Source organism: Apis dorsata, unplaced genomic scaffold (genome assembly GCF_000469605.1).
Source record: "Apis dorsata unplaced genomic scaffold, Apis dorsata 1.3 scaffold_80, whole genome shotgun sequence".
NCBI classification, from domain to species: domain Eukaryota; kingdom Metazoa; phylum Arthropoda; class Insecta; order Hymenoptera; family Apidae; genus Apis; species Apis dorsata.
In genome coordinates, this window is record NW_006263378.1 from 217,852 (window position 1) to 239,839 (window position 21,988).

The following is a 21,988-nucleotide window of genomic DNA, read 5'->3' on the forward strand; positions in this document are numbered from 1 at the left end:
CGATGATCGATTTTTTGAAATAAAAAAGTCAATGATCATATTTCTAAAACAATGAAAATTTTTTCATTTCCATTCGTCGAATTATTTTAATTACAACCATTGCTAATTCAAATACATTCGTTATCAATAATTATATTTAATATAATATAATATTTCTCTTCTTATGTTATAATATATTTGTTATAAAAGTGGTCCAATATTCACACAAGAAGTAATTTTGATAGAAAACACAGATTTATAATTAAAAATTATAAATTTTTTATTGATTCAAAATATACAGGGTTATGTATGGAAAAGCGTAAATGGCCTCTATGGCTTTCCTGACACATACGCACTTTTTTGTTGAAATTTTCTATGATCATTTTGCCTAAATATGGCTGAATTTCGTTGATACAGTGCTTAATTCTTCAAGGCATGAAAGATTGTGGGCTTGTCGATATAAACCTTAATCTTCAAAAAACCCCAGAGAGAGAAAAAAAATCCAAAAAATCGATATTAAATTGTACGATCTGTGCGGCCAATTCTGATTATTAAAATAGGAAATTACACCTGATAACCAGAAAATGATTCAGTAATTAAATTATTTTTCGGGCTATATGGCATGTAGCACCGTCTTGTTGAAACCACATATCGTTTATATCCATATTTTGCAATTTAGACACAAAAAACTAGACCATATCGTGATAGCAAGCACCATTAACTATTATTGCCTGACTAGCCGCATTTTCGAAGAAGAATAGTCCAATGATGCCTACAGCCCAAAATCCGCACCAAACAAGATGAATTTATTTCTCAAGAATCATTCATAGATTTCCTGAATCCCAAACGCGATAATTTTGTCGATTAATTTGTCGATTAATCTATCAAGATGAAAATGAACTTCATCGGTGAAGATAATTTTGTTCGAAAAATACAAATTGTAATTGCCAAATCTTATTTTTAAAATATTGTTCAACAATAAAAAACCGTTGTTCCTTCGTGTAGCGCTTCATTTTTAATAATTCTAAACTTAGCGCTTAATTTTTAATGATCATACTGTCTTTTCTTTTTCATTAACAACATTTTACCAAATGGTACAAAATTCAAATCTTGCGTGAATTTTGAGATTCTTTATAAGATACTCTTTATATATAAGCAATATTAATATAAATATGTATGATTTGGAGAATTGATTGCAAAAAATTAAATAATATTTAATTATATAATAATAGTTTTAACAAAGTTAAGCTAAAGTTTATAACAATAATTTTAATAAAAGTTGCTATATAAAAATATCGATTGAAGCTTATTAAGTTATAACAATTGAAATTTGTGTTAATGAAATCAGAATGAAAATGATCCGTACTATCTCCGTCGTACTGTTAGTTCCGTTTTCATTTTGTTTTATCTAATGCAAAATTATAATTGAATAAATAAACCTCAAATAATATTTTTATATATTACAATTTTTCTGTTTGCTTATTTTAAAATCGACTTTTGAAATGTTCTACATAACATATATTATATAAATATACATAATTTCACAATTTTATCATAATTGTTAAAATTTTATAATTTTACCATAATTTATTATATAAAAGATTTTTTATTATATAAAAGAAAAATTGAAATTAATATAAAAATGCAAATTAACATAATTAATATTTACCTCACCTCCTGATGATCCTCCTGGTGTTCTTCTTCTATCATATGGATTTAATGTATGACCATAAAGAAAATTATAACTATGTAGACTTGTACAGAATTCAGAGGTATTACTAACTAACAAAGGAATGGCTCCAGCATCTTTTATTATTTTTACTGTAGATCCATCTGCTAAAGCCTTTGTTCCCTTTCTTAATAAGGAACCTCCAGTATAACTCATTCCTAATTTAAAAAAAAATTATTATTTCAAAAATTAATCATATGATTTCGATGAAAAAATTTGATATGATATTAAATTTATTGAAAAAGAAATATAAAATAAATCACATTCTCCATTCTAAATATGTTTTAATTTTTTCAAGAAGTCAATTTTTGAATTTAAAACACTCTGCTAAGAATTCAATTTTGGATTCTTTGATTAAATTTATTGTATTATACAGAATTATTAGTATATTTGTAAAACATCTTTGAAAAATTGATTCAAAGAGACCTAAACAAACACGAAAATTGACATATACGAAAATATCAGTAAAAACTTATTTATTAGATTATAATCAAGTTTGAAGTTTACATTAGATGAAATGAGATAAAAAAAATAAAGTAAAATCATATTCTCGTTTTACTTCATTTAACACGAATTTAAATTGCTCATAATTTAATAAATAAATTTGAACTAATTTTTTTGTATATTAATTTTTGGTTTCAATCTTCTAAAGATATCTAATAAATATATTAATATATTATATTTAGTAAAGAATTTTATATTATAATATTTAATAAAGAATATTAAAGAATTTTTAAATATTTTAAATTATTTTTTAAATTATTTAAAAAAAAAAGATACAAAAGAGGATATTCTATGTTTTAGTTAATTTTATCTAATTCTTCATATATATATATACTATATATTATAAAATATATATATATATAATAGATATCTATCTATTATATATATCTATATTATATATATCTATCTATTATATATATATATTTATATATCTAAACTTAAATGTTTTAATTTAAAAAATGAATATTTCATAATTATTGTTTCATTAAATATATCAGATTACCTGATAGACAACAACTTTCTTTAATAGTAATTGGTACACCATAAAGTGGTTTTTCCTTTTCCAATATGTGTATAATAAATTTTCCACTTTTCAACTGTTCATCGTATAATTTTGCTTCATTTATAGCTAGCTCGAACCTGTTTTCTATTACTGCGTTTATAAAAGGATTTACTTCTTGGATACGATCAATATATGCTTTCACTATTGTCTCGCTTTTAAGCTATATTCAATGAACAGAATTATTTTTTATCATAAAAAAAACTGTGATCAATAATGTATTATCAATAATAAATTTAAATTATAAATTATAAATATAAATTAAATTATATTATATAAATTAAAATATAATTATAAATTATAAATTTGAATTAATATATATTTTGTTATCTTATAAAAAGCTTTTTACTTTGACAAAAAAAAGAAAAAAGAAAAAATTAAAAAATTTATTGTAATAATAATAGGAAATTATGAGATAATTGTAAAAATATAAATAATAAAAAAGAAAAATAAAAATAGATTAAAATAAAATGATAGAACTTATGTTATTATTTTACCATTATATTATTACATATTTGTAAAAAATAATTTGTGATTAATTGCTTACATCTCCGTTTCTGATCTTTCTTGCTATTGTAGTTGCACTTAATCTTAATAAAGGATTTTTAATTGGAGGTATATTCGGTAGTCTTTTTCTATACATAAACCACAATATAGGTCGTATAAATATACTAATAATATTCATTATGAATATAGACAATTTCATATATAATGACATTTTTTCTGTAATGAAAAATAAATTTATTAATTTAGAAATTTTTATTTTTTAGAAATAGAATTATGTTTATTTTTTATGATTAAAAATTGAAAAAAAAATCTCTTTTATACTCATTTTGAATACAACGATTTGTGAATCACAATTTATGTATAAATACGTTTTAAAATTGCGTTTAACTCGATAAGATATTTATCGAATACAGTGATTTTTAATATTTTATTTTATTTTATTTTATTTTATTTTATTTTTATTTTATTTCAATATTCAAACATTATAATATTTTATCCATTATTCTTTATATTTAGCCATAATTAAATTAATAAATTTTTTGTTTTTTCTTATAATAAAGCATATTCTACTTAATAAAAATTTTATTTATTTAATTTTTATTTAATTTAATTAATGTATTATTATATAATAAATAAATAATATATTAATAAATGTAATAATATATTAATAAATAATTAATATATTAATATTATTTTTATATTGCTAAAATATTCGTAACAAATTTATATCAATTTATTTAAATAATAATTCATTTAAAAAGTTAAGTATTGTGTTCAATTGTTCCTCTTTTTTATATATTTTAAATAGTTTAATAATTATTTTTTGTTAGATTTTTTAATAGTCTATGTGTTAGTATGTTTTATTTTAAAAAAATTATTATTTTAAAAAAATTTATCACATTTCTTTAATATGTATTATTGTTTTTTATATTTTACTGACTCAATTTATTGATTTTAATAAGAATAATTACACAAACATCATCTTAATTTGATAACATATATTTGTAATGTAATATTTGTAAATTATTCCCATTAATTGCATTCTTCGATTTTATAGTGTATTTATAGTGATTTTATATTTTATAATATTCAGAGAATAAATTAACAAATTTTTCATTACTACATTATTATATATTAATACAATAACATATTATATATTATTTAAATCAACAAAATTTTTATTTTTAATACTTAATATTTTATTATATTTTATTATATATTTAATATATTTTTTAATATATGTTACATAAAAAATCTATTAATTTATGTTAAAGCATTTAAAAACATTTTCAACTATGAACAGATACTAATAAGACTGAAACTCTTTAATTTAAAATCATTTAATTTGATCAGTTTTATGCTAAAAAATCAAAGAAATTTCCACAAAAAAACATAACTTTTTTTAAAATAAATAAATAATAACATATGAATATATAAATATAATAATATATAATATATAAATATATATGAATTTATATATTTATAATTCATTATGATGATTAAAAATATTAAAAAAGAATATTATTTATAACAAATTATTCATAACTTCGATTATATTGATTTTTGATCTTTGATCATTGATCTTTGTGATTTTATTGTACAAAATCACTATAGAATAATTATTTTCGTATATTATATTAAATAAATTATTATTGAAATATGAAAGAAACTTTTTAATGAAATATTTCATTTTTTAATAAAATAAAATATAATTTTGTTAATAATATTTAAATTACCAAAGCTTTGTTGAAATTTTTATATCAACAAAATATGATTTTTAAAATCATACAAAATAATAATCATGAATATTATCTTTAAAATAATAAAAATAATAATCTATTAAAAATAATCTAATAATAATATTGTGTTTCAAGATCGATAAATGTGTTATATCTATATCAAATAAATGGATATTGTAACTATAATAGCAATTAATAGCATAATTAATAATAATATGCGAAATAATGTAAATCATAAAAGAAACAATGAAATTCTAATAAGTAATGAATTGAAATCTATAAGAGCAATATGCAAAATTTTTTCTCAAAGATTTTTTATTTGCGAAAATTCTACTTATTATATAATATAATAAACGATTAGAAAGGGTTACTGGGAGAAGATAAGATAGTTTTTCGAAAGAAAAAATCGTTTTTTTTTTCAAAAAAAATAATTATAAATTATATTTGCATTTATAAAGAAAATTTAGAATAAAATAAAATTCTTCTTAAATCTCAATCAATGATCTCGAATCTTGGTTTTCTTCCGAATTCCATAAGTCACACTTATAACATAATAATAGTAATAATCTAATAATTACATAAATCATTAATAACATTAATTAATATAATTAATTAATCTTTTAGAGAAAAATCAAAAATCATAACATCACTTATCGAAATCACAATTCCAGTAAACATATATTTTTGTTTCTACATTTAAAATAAACCCAATTTTTAAGTTGGATAAATGCTAAAAAAAAAAAATATAAAAAATAATTGAATAAAATGAAATGAAATTTCAAAATTTAAAAATTATAGATCGAAGTGATAGATTTGAAAGAATAATTTATATATTTACAATAATAGCAAATTGTTATAATAAAATGAATTGAGTTATAATAAGGAATAATTAGTCTCTATTGGTATATATAATTTGTAAGAATATTGATTTATAATATTATATTGACTTAATATATTGATTTATTATATTATATTTACATATGTTATTATTATTATGTTATATTATTACAACATATAAATGTCTGATAAGATGAATAATTATTATAATTAATAAAAAAAATGAATCATTAAAAATCAATCCATCATTAGTATTAAATAATCGAAATAAGCGAAAAAATATCAAAAAATATTTACTTGATTAAATTATATATTATATTAAATTCTTATATACAATTATATTATTCACTTTTACAGATGCTATTAAATGATATTGAATATTATAATTTATTTATTGTTCGATATAATTCGATATAATTTTTTTATCAAATTTTTTATAAAAAAATATTTATTATATTCAACACGCTTTCTTCGATATTTATATTTATATTTATATTTATATTTATATTTGTTTTTGCTAGGCTATGCACTCCGTAATTGGCCAATGTTTTTTATTAATAACTTCTTAACAAAAATTTTAACGAAAATTTTTGTAAAAGAAAATGTTTGAAATTACCTCAGGAATCTCTAATTAACGGATATTCCCACATTTTTGAGATATCTTATATAGAAAACATACATTATATAGAAAACATAAAATGCATATTGATCTTTGCATTCTCATTAAATAGAATATATATTTTATTATAAAAAACAAAAAATTTGTTAATTTAATTATTGTCAAATATAAAATAATAATAAATAAAATATTTGAATATTAAATATTTGAATAAGAATCTAATTCATTAATTTTATAATATTGTTTCTTCTATGCTGAATAAAGAATTTTGCAATCATTTCGATCATTTCCTACGACAATAACATAACTAAAAATTTACAGTTTTTTATTATTAATATAAGAAGTTTAGTTTATACTTATAGTTTTGTTTATACTTTGTATTAATAGAACTTTGTAAGTAAGCTTTCAAATACAAAATTTTCAATACAAATTTCAAATTTGGAATTTAATGAAATGTTCTTATATATTTTTATAAAAATTGAAAACATTCAAATTTTTTTTCTTTAATGTGTTTTTCTGTTTTGCTTTTTTTGTTATCATTGCTAAGAAAATGAAAATTTCTATATTCATCAATCGTTTCAATTTGAAAAATATCATTAATAATAAATCGTATAATTATAAAATCATAATTATAATCTCATGAAATTTATATTGCTTAATACACATAATATATATGCATAATATACATGCACATACTGTATACGATTTCCATCATATATGTATAAATCAATGTTAATTTACAAATCGCTATATGAAAAAGAACTTAAATATTTTAATTGAAAAAAAATTAAAATTTGTAATAGCTCTGCAAAATTAATTTTTAATAAAATTTAATATTCTTACATGTTTCTTTCTAATCAGTTTTTATCAATATGAATATAATATATTTAATCAAAAATTTAAATTTAAACTCTAAAATTAAATTAAACTTGCTATATATTATATTATTTAAAACTTTAATAATTTGGTTAATTCTAGAGTTATTATAGATTTTTGAATTTAAATTGTGTTTTTTGGAATAAAAATTATAATATTGTTCAGACACTGAGCAAATGGTATCCAGATGAATAAATGGCTTAGGATGATGCTGTAAGCACAATACCATTTTTAAGAGAAAAATTTAGTAATCATTTGTTTTGCACATTTAGAAACAATTTGATATTCAATATGGCCTTGGTACCTAAGACATTTATAGCCATTCCAATCTCAACGGCAATTAGCGTCATTTTATCTGAAAAGAATTACTGCAAACATGTGCGAAACAGCTTTCTGGGAAAATAACGGACACTTGTATACTTGTATACAAGAGTACATACTTGTACTCTTACTGAAGATCTGCAAGCTCACAAGTACAACATGGCGGGGACTTTAGAGAATACCTGTGTGGCGGAGAATCCTTAAAAACATGCGATTTTTAAAATGCGAAATATATTATAAAAATATATAATTATAAAAATCAGAATTACAAAAAGCAAGCAAGAACTATCAACATAAAAACCTTCAGAACTCTTTGAACTTCAAAGTTTAATGAAGTTAGTGATACATTGGTATATAGACTTTGCCTTTGATCGTCTGGTGAATCGAATTTGTTCATAATAATTATTTTTATATAATTATATTCCATAACTCCAAGAACGGGTTGGAGTTAACATTTTGGTCCTTCGAGCTAGAATTAACGATCTAGATTTATAACTTGTGAAGTATAAAATTTGTGCTGTAAAAATTTATCGTGCTGTTAGTGCAAGACAAAAAGTTTAAAAAACAACTTTGAGATTGCTATCGTAGTGACATATAACCCTGCCAGATTTTATTTGCACTCTTGTCTTCTGCCAAATTGCAGATCAACGAATTCTGAGACGTATTCATGCAATATATAAGGGATATACCAGTTAGATGATTATTTTGACTATTTTAATCCATCCTTACATAAATTTATTTTACTAAGGTGTATCGAAGCTATATTAAAACCTTTCATTAGAGAACGTGCCTCATACAAATCTGCATTGACTCGCTTAAACCCATGGTGGTCCAAAATAACTCAATTTTTAAAGCCTTTGATGCAATTCAAAGGACCTTAGAAGAACAGGTAAAAGATACAGAATTTGAAGCAATTCAATCCGTAGTACGAGATGAATTTGGAAACTCGTATTGCGAGATAGTTGATGCTACCGAGGAGTTTATAGCCCAATGACAAGGATATGATCCTATTCGAGTTTAACGTGCCATACTTACATCTATAACCTCAAACAATATTTCTGACATACATTCTAGAAAATTACCAATAATATCAACTTTTGACGGAAATTATAATCTTTGGATAAAGAAACATGTTCGAATCATTGATATACAATAACGGATTGACAAATATTAAAAATTTTCATTATTTAAATTTTTATTATTTTAAATTAATAATTATTTCATTTCTCAAGAGCGTTGCGGCTAGAATTAGTTTTATAGCATATAGTTTTTCAGCGTTTCTGAAGATAACTATACGATTGCATGGACGACATTAAAAATTTGCAAGGACAAAAAATTCTTGAAACAAATCATATATATACTCTTTGAGACATACCTATATAAAATAAGGAATCATTTTATGGACTGAGATGGTTACTAGACGATGCAAATAATAATTGGCATTACAAGTTTTAGGAGAGCCTATAAATTCTTGGGATCATCAGTATTCATTTGATGACAACTAAACTAGAACAGTGATAAAAAAAGAATGGGAAAGAACTGAATTGATTATAACTGGGGATGTTAAATTGTCAGATTTAACAAAATTTCTGGAAATCCAGTGTAAATATCTAAAGAAGATGATGGCAGAAAAACCACTGTTGCAATCTTTCAAGTCACAGGTCATAAACACAGGTATTCGAATCCGGATGGGACAAATAGTCATGTACTGCAATCCCACAAACTCCTTGCTCCTTGTGCAATAAATCACACAATCTTTCGCAATTTAAAGGAATTTGTTGAATTTAAAAGATTGTCTTCCAGCATACGAATCATGTATATATACAATATACAAAATAGGCGCATGTTTTAATTGTCTGAATACTGAGCATAGAAACAAGGAATGTACGCGCAGTTCTTGTAGAATTTGTAGCAGAAAACATAATACTCTTTTGCATGTTGAACATAGCAATAATAATAGAGTTGACGAATTGATTTTGCAATATTGATTGCACTTGCGACAATAGCAGACAAGAAAATAATGAACGAGACACAATAGATAAAATCTACGGCCCTATCATATTTTTTGCAATCACCATCCGAAACAGTAATTTTGTTCACGACAATAATGATTGTAAAGGATCAATGGATTCAAATACGAGTATAAAACATTATTGGGCTCAGACTCTCAGTCAAATTTTACAACTACTACAATGATAAAGAAACTTGGTCAACGTACTAAAGTCAATACTAATTACATCTGCTTATTTGTATATTTCGCAACAAAGGCGCTTCATAATGAATTAATCACTGATCTTTCTATAAATGATAAACTATTTAAGGAGATTTATTGTATCGAGGATTATGCTACGATATTCGGATAATGGAATTAACTTTATTAGAACATGAAATGAATTACTTGAATTTAAAAGAACAAGAAAAAAATTCAGAAATAACACAATTTCTTTTAAATAATGAAATATAATGGCACATAATCCCTTCTCGTGCACCTCATTTCGGGTGTTTGTGGGAGAGCTCTATTAAGTCAGCGAAACAAGTAATCGGGGATGCGATATTGATATGAGGAATTATATATTGTCTTAATACAAGTAGAGGCAGTCCTTAATTCCTGCCCCTTAAGTTCCTTATCATCCGATCCCGATAATTTAACTCCGTTGAAAGTGTCCTTGATCATTTTCTGTTCGGTGATTCTTCGCCCCCCTTGCATCTGATCTGTAAAATATAACAATGAACAGACTGAACAGATTCCAGATTATTCAAAGGAGTACAATAATTTTGGAAGCGTTGGCATAGTGAATATTTATACCAACTGCACCAAAACAACAATGGCGTGTAACGTCAGCTGACAAATTCGGACTCGTGATATATATAGTGATTATAGGGATAGTAATTCCTATAAGGACAATAATTTCCTATCACTACAATGGCGATTAGAAGAAATCCTGGAACTACATCCTGGAAAGGACAAAATCGCCAGAGTAATAACAATCAGAACAGCTGAAAAAATAATTAAAAGGGCGAGATCAAAATCTGTATTTTACCTATGAACGAATATTTTATGTGTATATATAATATTCTATGCGCAACTACATCACTCCAAGATGTACAAACAAAAAAGCATCAAAACTTAACTTAATAGGCTCATATTTGTTAATATAATTAATATAGTTGTAAAGTTTTAGAATTATTAGTTAGAATATTTAGTTTTAGAATTTATTATTTAGAATTTATTAAATTATGTATTATAATTTACAATGTATTGCATGAATTGATTTCGCGCATTTTACTTATTATCAGACTGTCAATTTGCATTAAATTTGCATGATTAAACGCAACGCATATTCAAACATTAAATAGATGATGTCCAGATAAACAGATGGTTTAGAATGATGCTGCAAGAACAATATTATTTTTAAGAGAAATTTGGTAATCATTTATTTTGCACATTTAGAAACAATTCGGCATGGCTAGAATGTCAATATGATCTTGATACCTGAGACATTTATAACCATCCCTCAACGGTAGTCTCAACGATAGTCAGTGTCATTCTATCTGAAAGGAATTATTGCAAACATGTGCGAAACAGTTTCCTGGAAAAACAATAGATTTGTGAGTGGCACAACCCCTCGGATTCATTCTAGGAAGCTTTCTTTGGATCGAGATGCTGCTTAATCAGGCAATTGGTCTGCAACATTATTGGATATCTATGTATCTCTGACATTCACTGAAGATTCACAAGTGGAAAATGGCGGAGGCTTCAGAGGATACCAATGGGGAAGAACCTTTAAAAATATGCGAGAATTACAAAAATCAAAATTATAAAAAACAAGCAAGAATTATCAAAACAAGAACTTTCAGAACTCTTTGAATTTCAAAGTTTAGTGAAGTTAGTAGTACATTATTGGTATATGAACTTTGCTTTTGATTGTCTAGTGAATTGAATTTATCAACAACGAATTTCGTAATAATTATTTTTATATAATTATATTTTATAGCTCCAGGAACTGTTGGAGTTAATAAACATTTTGTAAATATAATTCCAAAAAATATTGCTATCGCAAAGATTCGGGGAAAATATAAAATTTCAACTTCGATAATACAATTCAACAATAGGAAGATGTAGATTTCAAGTATTAAATATTATTAAGTATGTGTTTATATTATCTGAAATAATTGAATGTAAAATACAAAAATTTTTGCATGTCATTAAATGCTTATATGTAAACAATATGTAGCATAATGATGATATAAGCATTTGCAATTAGTAATACGTAAGTATGTTGCGTAAGTAATATCAGATTGTGCATTACACAATATGAATTAATTTTTAATAATATCTATAGTCACATTAATATAATTGATTATTTTATCATAAAATAATATCTAATTTTATTATTTAATCCAATTAAAATCATATTAAAACAGCATTTAGCAAAATAGTCACACATTATACTGCAAAAATTAATTTCTTTTTTTTCAAAATTATTGCAATAATGTTTAATAAATATGTTCAATTTTTTTTGTACATCATAAAATTATAATTAATATAAATATGACATTTAATCAATTTTAATGTCGAATTTATTATATAACAATATCTTTTGAATGTATGAATTATAGTTAACATTTCATTTTTTAATATTCGTTCGCCTTCTATAAATTTCATTAATTTTCATTTCGATCGAATTCAGAATCATTCAGAAATATAATACTCGTTTCGGAAATATTATTACAATATTATAATAGATCACTTTATCGAGAATCAAAAGAAACACTGATAGTAAAATTAATCATTGTTAAAACATTCAAATTTTGTTATAAAAGGATTTAGTTTATATTAGTAAAGCCTTGTGTAATTTTATATATCTAACGATGAAAAAATATAAGATAAAAATTATGATTTCTTTATTATAATTTCATTAAAAATTAAAACAAATTATCGAGAGAAAAAGAATGAAAATAATTGATCAATTTATCGTCACATATTGTAGATCAATTATCTAATTCCAATTTTTTTTATAAAATATATTACATTATTTTTGTATTATTTTTTCATTTTCATGATATTATATAAAATGAGCTGTTATCTTGACTGTTACTGCAAATAGAAAAAATGTGAAAGATATATAATTTGATAAAAATATTAATTTGATATAAATAAATATATAGAGACGTCAATAACTTTGTCTTTTTAAATAGAATAATTTTTTTTACAAATCATTTAGTAAATATTTTAAAATGCATATAATTCAAAGTTATTTAAAGTCATTGAAAATCGAATACAAGACAAAATAATTTATTTTGTGTAAGTGATAAAATTCTTTAGTTCTTACAATTAATAATGTAAACAATAAACAATAAATATTAACAACAATGTAACAATAAAAATCATCGAATATAATCCATTTTATTATAGTATATGCTTCATTATTTATCTTGTATTCATGTATTTTATTGTTAATTTGCAATATTCTATTCATCTACGGCTTGTTTTTTTAAAATGTATTATTCAAAAGTGCAAAAAGTAGATATGGCTTATATTTATCAAATACTGCCAAATTATGAGAACCAAAAAATTTATATGCAGATTTTTTGAACATGTTAGATACTTATTACAAATATTATAAAAAAATTTTTAAGAAATTGAAAAAATGGTACTAGTAAATAAATCGTCATTAAAATTCGATTTGCTCATATTTTTTTTTTTGTAATTGATCTTTAGTTGTTTTGAATGATCATTGAATCATAGATTATTGTATCTTAAAACATTTTAGCAGAACTATGTAAAAAAACATATCATTCTATTTAAAAAGAAGAAATTGATTTTCATAACATTTACATGACATTTTATATCACGTAACATCATATATTTATCAAAAACTATTTACATCAAATTATGTAAGTGTCTATTACGTAAATTTTATATTTTTTCCTACTAAAATAACTAACAATAATATAAGATAGTCAAGATAATCAAATGACTTAAATATAATTCAATTTGCTTCATTTAATTATATATATTATATTATGTGCAATTATATAATATAAAGATTAATATTAATATAAAATTAAAATAACAATAGAAATTATATAATTATATAATTAATATAATTAATATATAATATATTCCAAAAAACTTAATTAATTACTGTAGCGATTTCTTTCGCTAAGTAATAAAGCAACTTTTTCTTTTGCAAAAATTTTTGTTTCAGTTTTATTAAACAAGTTATTAACGACAAATACTGGTCAATCAAAATGCGTATATCTACCGTGTTGTGATAATAACATATTGCCAACGAATTGTCGGATTTGAATAAACAGATATGATTTATGTATATTAAAATCAATATATTAAAATGATTGTTGAATAAATTCCTTTGTAAAATTTTGTTCAGATTCTGTGAGCTATACAAATAGGATAAAACATATTTATAATTTTATAATATTTATTATATGAAATAATGTAGAAAAGTTATGACAATTTTTAAAAATATTAATATATTATAGACATAATATTAGATTAAAAATTATAAAAAAATATTTAATAAAAAGAAGAACAATCTTTGCATAATTTATACAAACTTTTTCAATTTTTGTTATCCAAAAATTAACATAGCTTAAATAATCATAAAAAACAAGATACTTTTTTCCAAAATATTCGATTTTATATTAGATAAATAATTATTACTCATATTGTACTACAACATTTTAAAAATTTCAATTAAATTTCAAATAAAGATCAATTAAAAATGACCTGAAGTCAAAAAATTAATTCTGACGTAAATTCATATAAAATACCTAAATTATGTAACATATGCATATTAAGAATTGTTCGTTCAGATTAATATTCAGTAGTAAACAAGTAAATAATGAACAATTTCGTTGCCATTACATTTATATGATTTGGTAAATTTATATTTATACATATAAATATTCATATGAATATAATTAGAATACAATGGATTCAATATTCCATTAAGCGAAATACAAAATTTTCAGCATGAAATAAAGAAAATACCTTTACTTGTAAATTGAATTTAGAAAAAAAATTAAATATAGAATTCAATGAATACAATTTAAAATGATTAATATCTATTATAATATATAATCTCCTAATTAATTTAAATAATTAATTTTACTTATATCAAGTAATTTTTTAAAATGTTGAAATATTAATTTTCTTTAAGGATATATACGTTAGATGTTGGCAGAACATAAAAAACATTACGTTAGTACATTATGTAAAATTATTATCGTCACAATTTTTTCCTTATATTTTAAATAGATTCTCAAAGTATTTAATTATTTTTTTATTTTAATAACTTATTTATGTACCATCTGTATATCATTTATTATTTAATATTATTTTTCAAAATTAATTTTAAATAAATTTTATTTTTAACGATTAAATATATTTTTAAATATTTATAGTAAATATTTATACAAAAGTGATTTACATACAAATCTCTAATTCATTTTATTTGTATTACTTTTTTAACGTTTTTAACATTTTGTTAATGTTGAAATTAATCCTTAATAGTAAAAGATATTTTGATAATTTAATAATTCTTACCAAGATTCATATAAAAATATTATTATAAAGAATTTGTTAAAATGAAAAAATGATTAAAAATTAATGATATTTAGAAAAAGAATTTTGAAGCCTGATTTCTTATTTATCGTATATTAATCAAAAACCACATTTCAAATTTGTATTAAAAAAATACGAATACACATATATTATTTCATGTATTTAAATATATATTGAATACATTGTTATTTATGCTATTATTATTATATATTATTTATGTTATTTATGCTATATATTATGTTATTTATTAATATATCTAATATTAATAAAATAAATCAGTAATCCATTATATGAAAAAAAATTTTTATTTCATTACTTTCCTCTATTAAATTTAAAATTGTATTCACATATTCATAATTTCAATCAAGAGAATTTTAGTAGTTAAATTTTAATATTTAATATAAATTTCAATTAAATAATTTACTTAATAATACTTGTTTAATAGTATCTAATAATTTAATATTGATTAAATAACAATTAAATACTTATAAATATATATATCTATGTATAAAGTATTTTGTTTAACTGAATATAATCTTACAAGAAATTAAAATTATTAAATAAATATTTTAATAAAATTTGATAAATATAATTAAAATATAATTCAAAATATAATTAAAATATAATTCTTAAATATAATTCAAAAATATATAAAATTCTATTATTTAAAAAAAAATAAAGTTGAGATTAAAATTTTTCTCACCATTTAATCTATGAAAAAATTTATATATATATATATGATTATATATATAAATTATAATCATATATGTATATGATTATAAAAATTTTTTTATATATGATGTTCTCCTTTAAATCAAATAACTTTCGTCAAAATATTTTTTATATAACTTTTGTGAGATATTTGATATACATAGTTAAACAAAACACTTTATATAAATCACGGTTGATCAAATATATATATAATCAAATATTTTAATTATTATATTATAATTTTAATTAATCGATAATAATAAGTGCATTTAATTTTATTGCCAACTATTTTTTATTACAAGTAATTTATAAAAATTCCTTTGTTTATAATCGATATTCTAAATATAAAATTAAAAAATTTTATATAAATGAAAACTTTTAGTCTTACCTTATTTACTTGTTTTTCTTCTTCCAAATAATCAAAGAATTAATCAAAGATAATTAAATATTTGATTAAAATTCAAAATAAAAATGCACAAAAGACCTCAATCTTCTTATTAAATGATTAATTTAGAAACTCTTTTTGACCTCTAATGTGTAATTTAATTTTTAATAAATAGTTCGCACTATACTTTTAATAAAATACTTTTATAAAATACTTTTATTAAAATCGATCGTAATAATTTTAAATTGGATTGATCCTGCTTGGACTTTTAAACGTTACTGAGAGACACAACATTATATACTACTGTCGCTGATAGTTGTGATAGACATCACAACTTAACTTTTCAGCATATTTTGATTTATCATCTTCCACTTCTTTCAAGCAGAAAGTAAGAAAGACTGTATAAAGTATTCAGATGAAGTAGAAAATTTAAAATTAAAATAGAAAATTTAAGGAATGCTTCTAGAGATTAAAACAAACAAAACTATACAAAAATGTCCATCGAATTTTATTTATTTTTATAATCATTTTAATTCTAGATGAAACGAAATGGAAAATAATTTTATTTTCGTCGCACATATTTCATTTTATTGACGTTTCATTTTATAATCATATTTATATAAAATTAAATTGCTTACAACTTCAAAAATGACTTTTAATATATTTTTTAATATATTATCAACTTTCATATTTAGGATATTTGTTGAAATTTATTTTTCAAATTATAAGCAATTAATTTAAAAAGAAAATAATTATAATATATAATTATATAATTACATAATATATTAATATATTAATACATTATAACATATAAATATTATATGTATGTTTATAATGTATATATTTATATGTATATATTTATATATACATGGATTATTAAAAAAAAAATCATTTAAATTTATATGATATAGAACATACCCTTAGGAATTAGCATAATTTGTTACGAAGTATACGAAGTAGAAATTGAATTAGAAAATTAAAAACATTAGAAAATTAAAACATTTAGAAAACAATTTATAAACACAGATAAAAACATCAAATGCAGAAACCAATAGTAAGTCAATCATAATGCTAACTAATAAAACAAAAAATAACTATATCTTAGAATTAAATTTTCAATTTATTTACTTTGCTTTTTATTTAGTATGATATGTTTTATAATAATTTTTATAAATTTATTTATGCCACAAAAAAAAAAATTTTGAATTGACATTTTTGAATACTCTATATTATTAGTAATAATATATAATAATAATTATTATTATTATATATACACATATTCTTATATATTATTATATCTATATAATAAATATAAAATAATATAATATAAAATTTATTACACAAAAATGTGAGATATCTTTAGAGGATAGATTCTAAACATCAAATGATGAAAAAAATTCATATCATATATATCCGTTAAAATTTAATTAACGAATTATAAATTATAAGTCAGATAAATCATTTTATTAAAAAAAATCTTAACTTGCCAAAATCCATAATAATTATATTTTAAATTTGCATTAGATAGAGTGAAACAGTGGAAGAGCAAGAATGTACAATTGAGTGCACGGAAATATTATAGAGTATTATTCGTATAATAAAATCCCTCGACGAAAAATTAATATACTGATATTTTTTATATACAAATTATTATTTTTGAATTTCAATAATGTAACAATAATAAATACAATGTAAATACCATATAATGTAATTATGTAATATTTTTATATTATTTTAAAAAAAAATTTTGATTACTAATTATACAAATTGAAAATTACGTATTTGTTATTTAAAACTTATCTCGAATAAATTATAACAAATTCAATAATATTTATTCACAATATATTATATTAATTATTTAACATGATTAAACAACATTTCATTTAAAGTCAGATAAATCATTTTATTAAAAAAAATCTTAATCTGCCGAAATGCATAAGCAAATTAAAATATATTCCCATAAAATTTCGAATTAAAAAGATTGAATATATTTTATATAATTGTTTGCTTCTTTTAATTATTTTCACAAGAAGAATCAGAAAGTCTGAATTATTCTTGAATAATATTGAATCATAATAAATATTTAAATAATACTCAATTTAAATTTCAGATTATTATATATAAATTAATAAAACAATTGATAAAATCAATCAAATTTTTATTAAATTTGCACTCAATATCTCTTATTCTTATTTAGACAGAAATAATATTCGATTTGAATATCAGATATCAATAATACAAATTAATATATTATTATACATTATATTATTATACATTATTACATTATTACAATAATATCATATATCCATAAAAAATGTATACATACTGCAATTGTTTTTTTTATGTATCTCGTATGAATATCATAAATTTATTAATTTTTTTTCGTATTTTTATTTTTAATATATACTAATGCAAAAAATGAATCAAAATCAGAATAAAGCAATATTATATCGATAACGGGAAAGATTGTTGATTTAGGCTTTCTTATATACACATAAACATAAAATTTGATTTCGAATATTACTATTTCATTTTTTGTTTTCATCTAGTCTTTTTTTTCTAAAAGACTAAATCAGTATTCAATTGTTAACAATGCTATTTCAATTCTATATAATTCAACTCATGTCATACTATGAAATCGAATTCGGAATTTAATAAAATATTACATATTTGAATACATATTTAAAATAAAGTTTTAAATAAGTTTTTAATTTAAGTTTTAAAATTTTTTTAATTGACTAATTTTTACATAAAATTAAATTATATATAATAATAATAAATAACAAAAATAAATAACAATTAATTATCGAAATAATTTTATTCAAAGAAATAGTATGAATAGTGAATAAAAATATCGTCCGTATGCAATAGTAATGTGAAAAAAAAAGTATTATTTATTTACTTATTTATTATTATATTTTATAAAATAATATTTATACAAGTTTTTCATAAAGATAAAACATGATAATATAATATAATTGAAATATAGATATTGAAATTCGATTATTATTTTTTTCTATTTAACAATCTCATATCGAAATAAAAAACATTTATAAGATAGAGATAAAATTTTTTCAACTAATACATTTCTTTGCTGAAATTCAAATTGATTCAAATATTAGTAATTTTCTTGTACACGTGGAGAATAAATAAATATATAAAAAAATTTATTCAATCTTTTTAATTTGAAATCTTATGAAAGTATTTTGTTCTTATGGATTTCAAATAAGCAGATTCAATATCATACAATGATTCACTTATAGGTTTAAATAAAATGTTTATATTAACAATCTATCTATAAAATTTTATTAAATAAAATGTTATATAATATCAATATTCTGGAATTTATTCCAGATAAGTTTTTATTATATAATATTTTTGTTATATAATATTATATTACATTCAAATTCAAAAATAATTATTATGTATAAAAAAATATTAGTATATATTATAAGTAATTTTCAATTGAAGCTCTGTACTTTTCAATGCAAACAATATATTATTTAACATTCCTTATCATAATCGATTTCGCAACACATAAAATTTATACACTTCATGAATATAAATATTTGATGTTTAATATTTTTTTTTCCATTGTTACTCTTATATTTACGGATCAAAGATCGTATGTTTTTAAATATTACTTCCATATCATGTATCGTACAATATATCGCAAAATCTATTTTTAATAAAAATGAAAGATGAGATAAATAAATAAAAATAAAAGTTTCAATTTCAAAAAGAAAAAAGAAAGTATGGAATTATAAAAAGTAATTATCGTTTACATGCAATTATGATTACATGGACTTTTGTTTATTTGAAAAAAAATGTTATTTACATTGCACAAATATATTATTAATGTCGTACTGATATATAAAAAATTAATTGACAATAATATTTCTGAAAGCTTTTGTATAGAATAATTGATAATAAATAATATATGAACAAACATATATATTTTTATTTAATTATAAAAAATAAAAATGTCAAATTCATTCTATTTAAATTACATTTTATATCTTTATTTTTATTATTATTATTATTATTAAATTCAATAAAAATCAATTGTTATAATTATAAACTTCCTTTTAAAATATAAAAGAAAAAGAAAAAAAAAGTTGAATTATTAAATTTTTTAGTTACTTTTCTATTTATCTAAAAAAGAGAATATAAATCATCTTAAAAATTTAAAATTCGTTAAATATAATTTAATATAATTTATAATTTTCATAATTTTTTTTTATTTTTTTACATTTTTTTATATGTTTTAAGTTATTTATTTATATCTAAATAAAACAAAATGCTCATATATCACCGATATTCAAAATTCTAAAATTTTCATATTCAAATTTCTAAAATTCTAAAATCTATCAAATATTTGTTTAATCAATAGTTATGAAGCTTTCAGCAATCAATCAAGAATACAATATCCATTTAACAGCATAAGCTTAAAAAAAATAAATTTATAGAAATCATACAATGTTCGAATGAAGTAAATAGAAAATAAAAAATAATTTTAGTAACTGAACGAATAAAATTTAATAAATAGAAATGTCTATTAAAATTTATTTAATAGATATTTTTTATTTATTTCAAATTATATAAACAACTTAAGTTTATACTAAATAAAGTGAGAAAAAAAATAGAATATAACGAAGAATCATTTCATTTTATTTCCGTATTTTTTAATATAAAATTAAATTGCTTTAAACTTAATAAATAAGCTACAATTTACATTTTTGCATAATAGTTTTTATTTTAATTTTTAGAATAATTCTTTACTATTACTATTTACTTTATTTAAACATTCTATTAAACTTATATTAATATTCAAATACAATCATAACATACATTTTGAATTTGTTACTTTGTATGTGAATAAACGATATCTAAATCAAATGTAATCATTATATTTTTGTAAACACAGGATGAAGGATTTAAAATAAATATCTTAATAACTTATTTATTTTTAATGATAAAAAGAAATACATCATATCAATGTTGTTTGGTTTCGAAAGAGATATTTGAACGATCTTCAATTATAGATTATTGTATTCGTCTTAAAATATTTCATCAAAAGATAAATAAAACAACATATCGTTCTATTTTAAAGAAAAATTGACTTTAATATGGTATCTATAAAAAAAATATTAATATCAAATTATTTTCTTTGAAATCAAACATCTCTGTTTTAATATATTTTTTTCTGTCCGTTAAAAGTAAATAAATTTTTATACATTTACTTATTTTTTTTACTTATTTGAATACTGAATTCATTTCATTTTTATATTTTACTAATATTTATTACAAAAATGAGTTCAATATTTTATTTTTTTCGTTTTTAATATTGTTTAAATGTTTGATTATATATAAAATATTTATTTGTATATTGTTATTGTATAAAATTCATTTTTTTAAAAATCAATAAATATATAAATAAATATTACTAGAAATAATTTTTTAATATATGAAATATAATTATACAAGATAACAAATCTAGAAAGATGATCGAATATTAATGTTAGTGACTATACACTATTATATAATATTATATAATATTATATATTATATATATATATATATATATATATGTAAAAGAAAAAATCATTTGTGATTTTGAAATTTAAATCA

General features: G+C 20.2%; 1 protein-coding gene across 2 annotated transcripts in view; it reads right to left on the reverse strand.

The window, feature by feature from the left end:
• The window catches only part of LOC102677242 (fatty-acid amide hydrolase 2-B-like), a 27,551-nt gene extending 10,894 nt beyond the window's left edge, over positions 1 to 16,657 (reverse strand). The window contains exons 1-4 of one of the 2 annotated variants that reach the window (XM_031508230.1): positions 16,361 to 16,657; positions 3,319 to 3,494; positions 2,715 to 2,934; positions 1,649 to 1,866 (exon numbers count right to left, since the gene is read on the reverse strand). In XM_031508230.1, the coding sequence (XP_031364090.1) occupies positions 1,649 to 1,866; positions 2,715 to 2,934; positions 3,319 to 3,489 (609 nt within the window). In that variant the 5' untranslated portion in view covers positions 3,490 to 3,494; positions 16,361 to 16,657. Of the gene's footprint in view, positions 1 to 1,648; positions 1,867 to 2,714; positions 2,935 to 3,318; positions 3,495 to 16,360 lie in introns of those variants that run through there. The other variant, XM_006610862.2, reaches the window with a different exon arrangement.
• Positions 16,658 to 21,988: the final 5,331 nt, after the last annotated feature.